Here is an 11,528-nt window from a genome sequence, read left to right as displayed (position 1 = left end):
AGAAAGTACAGGTATTTGAGTTCAACATGAGAGAAGTAGAAAGTACAGGTATTTGAGTTCAACATGAGAGAAGTAGAAAGTACAGGTATTTGAGTTCAACATGAGAGAAGTAGAAAGTACAGGTATTTGAGTTCAACATGTGAGAAGTAGAAAGTACAGGTATTTGAGTTCAACATGTGAGAAGTAGAAAGTACAGGTATTTGAGTTCAACATGTGAGAAGTAGAAAGTACAGGTATTTGAGTTCAACATGTAAGAAGTAGAAAGTACAGGTATTTGAGTTCAACATGTAAGAAGTAGAAAGTACAGGTATTTGAGTTCAACATGTGAGAAGTAGAAAGTACAGGTATTTGTGTTCAACATGTAAGAAGTAGAAAGTACAGGTATTTGAGTTCAACATGTAAGAAGTAGAAAGTACAGGTATTTGAGTTCAACATGAGAGAAGTAGAAAGTACAGGTATTTGTGTTCAACATGAGAGAAGTAGAAAGTACAGGTATTTATGTTCAACATGTGAGAAGTAGAAAGTACAGGTATTTGGGTTCAACATGAGAGAAGTAGAAAGTACAGGTATTTGTGTTCAACATGTGAGAAGTAGAAAGTACAGGTATTTGGGTTCAACATGAGAGAAGTAGAAAGTACAGGTATTTGAGTTCAACATGTAAGAAGTAGAAAGTACAGGTATTTGAGTTCAACATGTGAGAAGTAGAAAGTACAGGTATTTGAGTTCAACATGTAAGAAGTAAAAAGTACAGGTATTTGAGTTCAACATAAGAGAAGTAGAAAGTACAGGTATTTGAGTTCAACATGTGAGAAGTAGAAAGTACAGGTATTTGAGTTCAACATGAGAGAAGTAGAAAGTACAGGTATTTGAGTTCAACATGAGAGAACTAGAAAGTACAGGTATTTGAGTTCAACATGTGAGAAGTAGAAAGTACAGGTATTTGTGTTCAACATGAGAGAAGTAGAAAGTACAGGTATTTATGTTCAACATGAGATAAGTAGAAAGTACAGGTATTTGTGTTCAACATGAGAGAAGTAGAAAGTACAGGTATTTGTGTTCAACATGTGAGAAGTAGAAAGTACAGGTATTTGGGTTCAACATGAGAGAAGTAGAAAGTACAGGTATTTGAGTTCAACATGTAAGAAGTAGAAAGTACAGGTATTTGAGTTCAACATGTGAGAAGTAGAAAGTACAGGTATTTGAGTTCAACATGTAAGAAGTAAAAAGTACAGGTATTTGAGTTCAACATAAGAGAAGTAGAAAGTACAGGTATTTGAGTTCAACATGTGAGAAGTAGAAAGTACAGGTATTTGAGTTCAACATGAGAGAAGTAGAAAGTACAGGTATTTGAGTTCAACATGAGAGAACTAGAAAGTACAGGTATTTGAGTTCAACATGTGAGAAGTAGAAAGTACAGGTATTTGAGTTCAACATGTGAGAAGTAGAAAGTACAGGTATTTGAGTTCAACATGTGAGAAGTAGAAAGTACAGGTATTTGGGTTCAACATGTAAGAAGTAGAAAGTACAGGTATTTGTGTTCAACATGTAAGAAGTAGAAAGTACAGGTATTTGAGTTCAACATGTAAGAAGTAGAAAGTACAGGTATTTGAGTTCAACATGTGAGAAGTAGAAAGTACAGATATTTGTGTTCAACATGTAAGAAGTAGAAAGTACAGGTATTTGAGTTCAACATGTAAGAAGTAGAAAGTACAGGTATTTGAGTTCAACATGAGAGAAGTAGAAAGTACAGGTATTTGAGTTCAACATGAGAGAAGTAGAAAGTACAGGTATTTGAGTTCAACATGTGAGAAGTAGAAAGTACAGGTATTTGGGTTCAACATGTAAGAAGTAGAAAGTACAGGTATTTGTGTTCAACATGTAAGAAGTAGAAAGTACAGGTATTTGAGTTCAACATGTAGAAGTAGAAAGTACAGGTATTTGAGTTCAACATGAGAGAAGTAGAAAGTACAGGTATTTGAGTTCAACATGAGAGAACTAGAAAGTACAGGTATTTGAGTTCAACATGTGAGAAGTAGAAAGTACAGGTATTTGAGTTCAACATCTGAGAAGTAGAAAGTACAGGTATTTGAGTTCAACATGTGAGAAGTAGAAAGTACAGGTATTTGGTTCAACATGTAAGAAGTAGAAAGTACAGGTATTTGTGTTCAACATGTAAGAAGTAGAAAGTACAGGTATTTGAGTTCAACATGTGAGAAGTAGAAAGTACAGATATTTGTGTTCAACATGTAAGAAGTAGAAAGTACAGGTATTTGAGTTCAACATGTAAGAAGTAGAAAGTACAGGTATTTGAGTTCAACATGAGAGAAGTAGAAAGTACAGGTATTTGAGTTCAACATGAGAGAACTAGAAAGTACAGGTATTTGAGTTCAACATGTGAGAAGTAGAAAGTACAGGTATTTGAGTTCAACATGAGAGAAGTAGAAAGTACAGGTATTTGAGTTCAACATGAGAGAACTAGAAAGTACAGGTATTTGAGTTCAACATGTGAGAAGTAGAAAGTACAGGTATTTGAGTTCAACATGTGAGAAGTAGAAAGTACAGGTATTTGAGTTCAACATGTGAGAAGTAGAAAGTACAGGTATTTGGGTTCAACATGTAAGAAGTAGAAAGTACAGGTATTTGTGTTCAACATGTAAGAAGTAGAAAGTACAGGTATTTGAGTTCAACATGTAAGAAGTAGAAAGTACAGGTATTTGAGTTCAACATGTGAGAAGTAGAAAGTACAGATATTTGTGTTCAACATGTAAGAAGTAGAAAGTACAGGTATTTGAGTTCAACATGTAAGAAGTAGAAAGTACAGGTATTTGAGTTCAACATGAGAGAGTAGAAAGTACAGGTATTTGAGTTCAACATGAGAGAAGTAGAAAGTACAGGTATTTGAGTTCAACATGTGAGAAGTAGAAAGTACAGGTATTTGGGTTCAACATGTAAGAAGTAGAAAGTACAGGTATTTGTGTTCAACATGTAAGAAGTAGAAAGTACAGGTATTTGAGTTCAACATGTAAGAAGTAGAAAGTACAGGTATTTGAGTTCAACATGAGAGAAGTAGAAAGTACAGGTATTTGAGTTCAACATGAGAGAACTAGAAAGTACAGGTATTTGAGTTCAACATGTGAGAAGTAGAAAGTACAGGTATTTGAGTTCAACATCTGAGAAGTAGAAAGTACAGGTATTTGAGTTCAACATGTGAGAAGTAGAAAGTACAGGTATTTGGGTTCAACATGTAAGAAGTAGAAAGTACAGGTATTTGTGTTCAACATGTAAGAAGTAGAAAGTACAGGTATTTGAGTTCAACATGTGAGAAGTAGAAAGTACAGATATTTGTGTTCAACATGTAAGAAGTAGAAAGTACAGGTATTTGAGTTCAACATGTAAGAAGTAGAAAGTACAGGTATTTGAGTTCAACATGAGAGAAGTAGAAAAGTACAGGTATTTGAGTTCAACATGAGAGAACTAGAAAGTACAGGTATTGAGTTCAACATGTGAGAAGTAGAAAGTACAGGTATTTGAGTTCAACATCTGAGAAGTAGAAAGTACAGGTATTTGAGTTCAACATGTGAGAAGTAGAAAGTACAGGTATTTGGGTTCAACATGTAAGAAGTAGAAAGTACAGGTATTTGTGTTCAACATGTAAGAAGTAGAAAGTACAGGTATTTGAGTTCAACATGTAAGAAGTAGAAAGTACAGGTATTTGAGTTCAACATGTAAGAAGTAGAAAGTACAGGTATTTGAGTTCAACATGTAAGAAGTAGAAAGTACAGGTATTTGAGTTCAACATGAGAGAAGTAGAAAGTACAGGTATTTGAGTTCAACATGAGAGAAGTAGAAAGTACAGGTATTTGAGTTCAACATGTGAGAAGTAGAAAGTACAGGTATTTGGGTTCAACATGTAAGAAGTAGAAAGTACAGGTATTTGTGTTCAACATGTAAGAAGTAGAAAGTACAGGTATTTGAGTTCAACATGTAAGAAGTAGAAAGTACAGGTATTTGAGTTCAACATGTGAGAAGTAGAAAGTACAGATATTTGTGTTCAACATGTAAGAAGTAGAAAGTACAGGTATTTGAGTTCAACATGTAAGAAGTAGAAAGTACAGGTATTTGTGTTCAACATGTAAGAAGTAGAAAGTACAGGTATTTGAGTTCAACATGTAAGAAGTAGAAAGTACAGGTATTTGAGTTCAACATGAGAGAAGTAGAAAGTACAGGTATTTGAGTTCAACATGTAAGAAGTAGAAAGTAAAAAGTCGTCAGAAAAACAAGTAGTGGAGTAAAGTACTGATACCAGAAACATGTACTTAAGTAAAGTAACGAAGTATTTGTACTCCACTATTTCCCACCTCTGAACAAAATAAGAATATGAATATGTAATAAAAACATTAAAAAGAAAACATATAATAATAAAAATGATATTTAGTGTTCTTTCTCAGAGCTAATACTGTCTTCTAACTAATGTTGGCAAGGTGCAGAAACATTTGCATGTGTACATTTCATTGCTCTCATGTCATGAGGAAGTATTTAAAAGTCTTAAATCGAACTCTCCTTATGCTCTAAGGCAGCGGTTCCCAACCTTTTTCATCCCAGGCCCACTTCTGAATCTAAATGTTTTTCGCGGCCCACATTCAACCATAAACAATACGGAGGCTAAATAAAGTTCTCAGATTACTTTTTATTTTAATTAGAAAGGGAGCTGGCTATCAGTAACAAACAGACATTTGTATTACAAGGTTTAGTTGAATACTCGATTCTGATTGGTCAATTCAGAACATATGACTCGTTGTTAATCCAGTAGTACAGACCGCTGTCTAGGACTGTAATGACCGTTGCTAAGGAGGATCAAGAAAGTAAAAGGAAAAGAGGTTAAAATAAAAATCATAATAATGAAACGTTTCGATGTTTTGCAAATTATTTGGCGACCCACTTGCAATGCCTTCGTGGACCACTAGGGGGCCGCGGCCCACACGTTGGGAACCGCTGGAACCTGTACCTGTCTAGATGTAAAACAATTTAAAATGAATTAAGTTTGAAGATGGTTAGGGATGTCGTTTCGGCTGCAAATCACCAAATATATGCTAAATATATTCCGTCTGTTGTGTTGCACCTTCGGGAAATGACTACGAATAAGACCAGTGCTGTTATATTTATTATTACATTGCATTTAGCTGACGACTTACAATAAGTGCAATCGACCAGGAAGACACAACCTTGAAGAAAACAGAATCATAAAGTACATCAGGTTTCAGAGCCAAGCATTTCAAGTGCTACTCAACTGGCTGTAGATAAGCCAGTCCTTTATTAGTATATAAGTGCTTTGTTAGTAATTATATATCGCTCGAAGTGGAGTCGAAAGATTTTATTTATTAATAAAAGAAGTATAAATAATGTATTTCCATTATTAAAATGCGAAGGGAAGTACAAGAGAAGATATTAAAGCAGCAGCTGCTTCCCTGTTTATGCTCCACATCATTTTCCCTGATCCAATATTATTTTATTACATTAAATAATATAAATCTGGCCCCTTGGCTCACAACAACCACAGCTTTATTATTTCCCTTTATGTTGTATTTGTAAACAGTGTGCTCTCGCAGCAGCTTTACGATCCACTGGGTCATAATATCTGATACTACAATACTTTACTTCTTCCTGCAAAACGATCAAATCTGAGAATGTCTGCCATTCAAATACACAATGAACGCAATGCAGATGCTGCCAATTACCTCAGTTGTATTCTTTTGGACCATAGATCAGAGACTTGGTGCCAAACACACACTCATATTGTAACTTCAGTGATATTTCAAATCAATGCAACAATCGATGTGTAATTGCTTTGAAAACCTCACCAATGTTATTCTTTATTACTATTATTACATTCAGGAAGGAGGGATGTTAGATGATGATACAACACTGCCCCCTGCTGGATGTATGGTGCAAACACAAGTAGAAACATTTGAGCCACTTTCCCTCTGAAACATGTATTTGAATACAGTTCTATAGTGTTTCTCATTTCTAACTGACTGCATCATTAACCAGCCCAACATTCCCCATGAGAAACCCAGATGATTTGAGCCTCTTTGCCTCCTTATAGAGAGGCGTATTTGTCGCTCTGCTGCAGTGGCGGTTCTAGACCAATTTGACTGGGGGGGCCACTGGGGGGCCAGTTATTTTCTGAGGGGGGCACAGTAAATGCAGGATGAAAAAGAGAACTAGACAGTATGAAGTAATTGCGCATAAGAAAACAATGCAATCCAGTTATTGGTATTTGTTTCAGTACACTTATTTATTTCAGATAGATCTTATAGTTATAGTGCAATGTTTGCACTAACACCATATTTATATAAAAATAAAGGCAATGAACAGTTACATCTCTACTTTACATAAGGGTGTCTGCACAATCTCACATTACAGCAACAAAATCCTGCGATTTTTGGCAAACCGAGTACCAGAAAATATACATTTAAAAAAAACAAAAAAAACGTTTCATTGTTAGGGGGGCCACAGGGGGTCAGAGGTCAGTGTTAGGGGGGCACTGCCCCCCCCCCCCTAGAACCGCCCCTGCTCTGCTGATGATGTCTTCTGATCATCTTTATCATGAAAACATTGTGTGGAAAACATGTGACTCTGCTTTGAGATCGTCCAACTTGGCAGAATCAGAAAAATAATCCGAATCAGGTTTTATTGCCACGTTTGCAAATACGCAGGAAAGGAATCTGCTTCGGTGTTTATAGTGCAATTAATTCAAGATTCAAGGCTGTTGTTGTCATTTGTGCATTAGATTAGATATGTCAATGAACATCTGAGGTCACAGGCTCCTCCAACAGAGCAACACAATACAACAGATAAATAGTGCAATTAAATACAAAGAAAATAGGATAGAAATAGTGCAAGGAGAGTCTATACTGTATACAAGTAATTGGAAAATGATATATTAGATAATTAATGTGTAAGTTGCAAACAGATGAATGTTATGGATGTTCTTTCAAAAGTTCAGGTGTTTAGATTTAAGCAATCATACACGAGAGGCCGTTCTTGAACGTCATTATTGGTACGACAGTCCTGCCGCAGGACTGTCGTACCAATAATGACGTTCAAGAACGGCCTCTCGTGTATGATTGCGATTCTATTACACAAACTATCATTGTAATCAACAATATTGTAAAATAACTTCATAATGTGGGCTAATTTGCTCCCAAACCTACGCTTTCTGCTTGAGTTAATCTCCGTCAGAAAGTAGTTCCCATGGTAACGATAGCCGATCAATCGAACACTCCTGCTACCCCGCTTACAGTTATTGATATAATTATAGTAATAATATATTATTAACCAATTTATTGAAAACAATTTATTGAAAACAATTCTTGAATTAGGCTATTTAAATATCTGAGTAATCACTGTGTGGGATTAGCGGAACGAATCAAATCAGGCTGTCCATGGCGCCGAAACATGTTGGGTTCAGAATGAAGGTGGATGTTCATGCCGCCATTAAAAGTGCAATTCTTTTTTCCAACGCACTCAACTCGTCAGATGAAACAGCCGCAAATCTTTCGTTGGTTTTGTGGTCTGTGTCCAACCACCAATACTGAGGGCCCCCAACAAATCAAAATTAACTTTAAAATCTGACATTTTGTAGCTACCGATTTCCAACGAGAGACGTATAACTGTGTGTCGCTAAACGTCGCTATGGAAACCACACGATGTAGGCTCATGGAAGTAGTTCCGGTAGGCGTGTGTAGGCCACTGGATACTTTGTGATTAGGCACGTTCTATTTGATCGCTGTTTGATCGTGGAATCAAACACGTCTATTGACCAATCAGAGAGCTTGCTCAAACCTATGTGTTATAGAATAATATATAATTGACTGATTGTCTCTTTCTCTCAGGTCCAGATTGCTCTCTGTCCGTTCCCTCCACTGAGGCATTCTGGGTAATGCCCAGCGTCAAACCCTCAGCTCAGTCTTTGGGTCGAGCCTCTCATCAAGCTCTGGTTCACTCAGGACTGATGTGGGTGGTGGGAGGATACTCCTTCAACTACTCCAACTACCACATGGTGCTCAAGTAAGCTTTAAAGAGTCCTCTCCAGCTGATGTTCAGGTGCATATCAGTATGTAGTGTCTCTACTTTAAAGAGTCCTCTCCAGCTGATGTTCAGGTGTATATCAGTATGTAGTGTCTCTACTTTAAAGAGTCCTCTCCAGCTGATGTTCAGGTGTATATCAGTATGTAGTGTCTCTACTTTAAAGAGTCCTCTCCTGCTGATGTTCAGGTGTATATCAGTATGTAGTGTCTCTACATGTCTCCATGCTGATGCTCAGGTGTATATCAGTATGTAGTGTCTCTACTTTAAAGAGTCCTCTCCATGCTGATGTTCAGGTGTATATCAGTATTTAGTGTCTCTACTTTAAAGAGTCCTCTCCTGCTGATGTTCAGGTGTATATCAGTATGTAGTGTCTCTACTTTAAAGAGTCCTCTCCGCTGATGTTCAGGTGTATATCAGTATGTAGTGTCTCTACTTTAAAGAGTCCTCTCCATGCTATGTTCAGGTGGTATATCAGTATGTAGTGTCTTACGTTAAAGAGTCCTCTCTGCTGATGTTCAGGGTGGTAATATCAGGATGTAGTGTCTCTACGTTATAAGAGTCCTCTCCTGCTGATGTTCAGGTGTATATCAGTATGTAGTGTCTCTACTTTAAAGAGTCCTCTCCTGCTGATGTTTCAGTGTATATCAGTATGTAGTGTCTCTACTTAAAGCGTCTCTCCTGCTGATGTTCAGGTGTATATCAGTATGTAGTGTCTCTACTTTAAAGAGTCCTCTCCTGCTGATGTTCAGGTGTATATCAGTATGTAGTGTCTCTACTTTAAAGAGTCCTCTCCTGCTGATGTTCAGGTGTATATCATTACGTAGTGTCTTTACTTTAAAAGAGTCCTCTCGGCTGCTGATGTTCATGGTGGATATCAGTATGTAGTGTCTCTACTTTAAAGAGTCCTCTCCTGCTGATGTTCAGGTGTATATCAGTACGTAGTGTCTCTACTTTAAAGAGTCCTCTCCTGCTGATGTTCAGGTGTATATCAATACGTAGTGTCTCTACTTTAAAGAGTTCTCTCCTGCTGATGTTCAGGTGTATATCAGTATGTAGTGTCTCTACTTTAAAGAGTCCTCTCCTGCTGATGTTCAGGTGTATATCAGTATGTAGTGTCTCTACTTTAAAGAGTCCTCTTCTGCTGATGTTCTGGTGTATATCAGTATGTAGTGTCTCTACTTTAAAGAGTCCTCTCCTGCTGATGTTCAGGTGTATATCAGTATGTAGTGTCTCTACTTTAAAGAGTCCTCTCCTGCTGATGTTCAGGTGGATATCAGTATGTAGTGTCTCTACTTTAAAGAGTCCTCTCCTGCTGATGTTCAGGTGTATATCAGTACGTAGTGTCTCTACTTTAAAGAGTCCTCTCCTGCTGATGTTCAGGTGTATATCAGTATGTAGTGTCTCTACTTAAAGAGTCCTCTCCTGCTGATGTTCAGGTGTATATCAGTATGTAGTGTCTCTACTTTAAGAGTCCTCTCCTGCTGATGTTCAGGTGTATATCAGTATGTAGTGTCTCTACTTTAAGAGTCCTCTCCTGCTGAAGTTCAGGTGTATATCAGTATGTAGTGTCTCTACTTTAAAGAGTCCTCTCCTGCTGAAGTTCAGGTGTATATCAGTATGTAGTGTCTCTACTTTAAAGAGTCCTCTCCTGCTGAAGTTCAGGTGTATATCAGTATGTAGTGGTCCTCTACTTAAAGAGTCCTCTCCTGCTGATGTTCAGGTGTATATCAGTATGTAGTGTCTCTACTTTAAAGAGTCCTCTCCTGCTGATGTTCAGGTGGATATCAGTATGTAGTGTCTCTACTTTAAAGAGTCCTCTCCTGCTGATGTTCAGGTGTATATCCAGTACGTAGTGTCTCTACTTTAAAGAGTCCTCTCCTGCTGATGTTCAGGTGTATATCAGTATGTAGTGTCTCTACTTTAAGGTCCTCTCCTGCTGATGTTCAGGTGTATATCAGTATGTAGTGTCTCTACTTTAAAGAGTCCTCTCCTGCTGATGTTCAGTGTATATCAGTATGTAGTGCCTCTACTTTAAAGAGTCCTCTCCTGCTGATGTTCAGGTGTATATCAGTATGTAGTGTCTCTACTTTAAAGAGTCCTCTCCTGCTGATGTTCAGGTGTATATCAGTACGTAGTGTCTCTACTTTAAAGAGTTCCTCTCCTGCTGATGTTCAGGTGGTATATCAGTATGTAGTGTCTCTACTTTAAAGAGTCCTCTCCTGCTGATGTTCAGGTGTATATCAGTATGTAGTGTCTCTACTTTAAGAGTCCTCTTCCTGCTGATGTTCAGGTGTATATCAGTATGTAGTGTCTCTACTTTAAAGAGTCCTCTCCTGCTGATGTTCAGGTGTATATCAGTATGTAGTGTCTCTACTTTTAAAGAGTCCTCTCCTGCTGATGTTCAGGTGATATCAGTATGTAGTGTCTCTACTTTAAAGAGTCCTCTCCTGCTGATGTTCAGGTGTATATCAGTATGTAGTGTCTCTACTTTAAGAGTCCTCTCCTGCTGATGTTCAGGTGTATATCAGTATGTAGTGTCTCTACTTTAAAGAGTCCTCTCCTGCTGATGTTCAGGTGTTAGTCTTACAGTGTTTCTCTTTTCTGTGTCCAGTTATAATTTAGAGAGCAGTACGTGGGACGTGGTTCCCGTCAGCAGCGGTCCTCTCTACAGATACGGTCACTCTCTGGTTCTTCACCAGGTACACACACACACACACACACACACACACACACACACACACACACACACACACACACACACACACACACACACACACACACACAAGATCTACTTTTGAAATGACCGAACCCCCCCCCCCTTGTTTCTTAGGATGACATCTACATGTTTGGCGGGAAGCTGGAGTCGAAGTCGGCGAACGTGACGGACGAGCTTTGGGTTTTTAACATCCCGAGGCGTACCTGGTCGCCACGGAAACCGGCCCCGCCCCCTCCCTTCGGGGTGGAAGGCCACAGCGCTCACCTGGTGGAGCTGAGAGACGGAGAACAGGTGATGCTCGTCTTCTTCGGATACTCGTCCGTCTACAGCTACGTCAACAAGGTGCAGGAGTACAACATCCGTAAGTGAAGCACCGACCAATCAGCTGTCAGGGATTTCTCTTTGTGGAGTGATTGATCCTAAACACTCGGTAATGAAGATTAAAAGTAATAAATACACTGTGGGAAATAATGAAGACAGTAGCGGTGTTTTAAAGGTGTGTGGTATTGTAACATGTTTCATATTCCTTACATGGACGTAAAATAATGCGTTATCATAATATTTCATTGTGAGATCAGGTTTGACTTTTATTTTTGCATCACATCAGCTCCATTTGCAACAACAACACATATTAGAATACAAGGAATACATACTTTTAAGAAGCTATTGCAGCAATTTCCATTTAAAAACGAGTGTTACTGTAGATAGTGTGTTTACCTGA

General features: G+C 38.0%; 1 protein-coding gene across 1 annotated transcript in view; it reads left to right on the top strand.

Annotated features, from left to right (window-relative positions):
- Positions 1–11,168, top strand: part of LOC117444344 (attractin-like protein 1) — a gene marked incomplete at its 3' end in the record, with an annotated part of 71,160 nt that extends 59,992 nt beyond the window's left edge. Inside the window, exons 6-8 of the mRNA XM_034079986.1 lie at positions 7,896–8,070; positions 10,703–10,790; positions 10,922–11,168. Coding sequence (XP_033935877.1) covers positions 7,896–8,070; positions 10,703–10,790; positions 10,922–11,168 — 510 coding nt within the window. The remainder of the gene's footprint in view (positions 1–7,895; positions 8,071–10,702; positions 10,791–10,921) is intronic.
- Positions 11,169–11,528: the final 360 nt, after the last annotated feature.

The sequence above is a fragment of the Pseudochaenichthys georgianus genome, unplaced genomic scaffold (genome assembly GCF_902827115.2).
Source record: "Pseudochaenichthys georgianus unplaced genomic scaffold, fPseGeo1.2 scaffold_798_arrow_ctg1, whole genome shotgun sequence".
NCBI classification, from domain to species: domain Eukaryota; kingdom Metazoa; phylum Chordata; class Actinopteri; order Perciformes; family Channichthyidae; genus Pseudochaenichthys; species Pseudochaenichthys georgianus.
The sequence above is the reverse complement of the archived record's forward strand: the minus strand, read 5'-3'. Positions and strand labels throughout refer to the sequence as shown.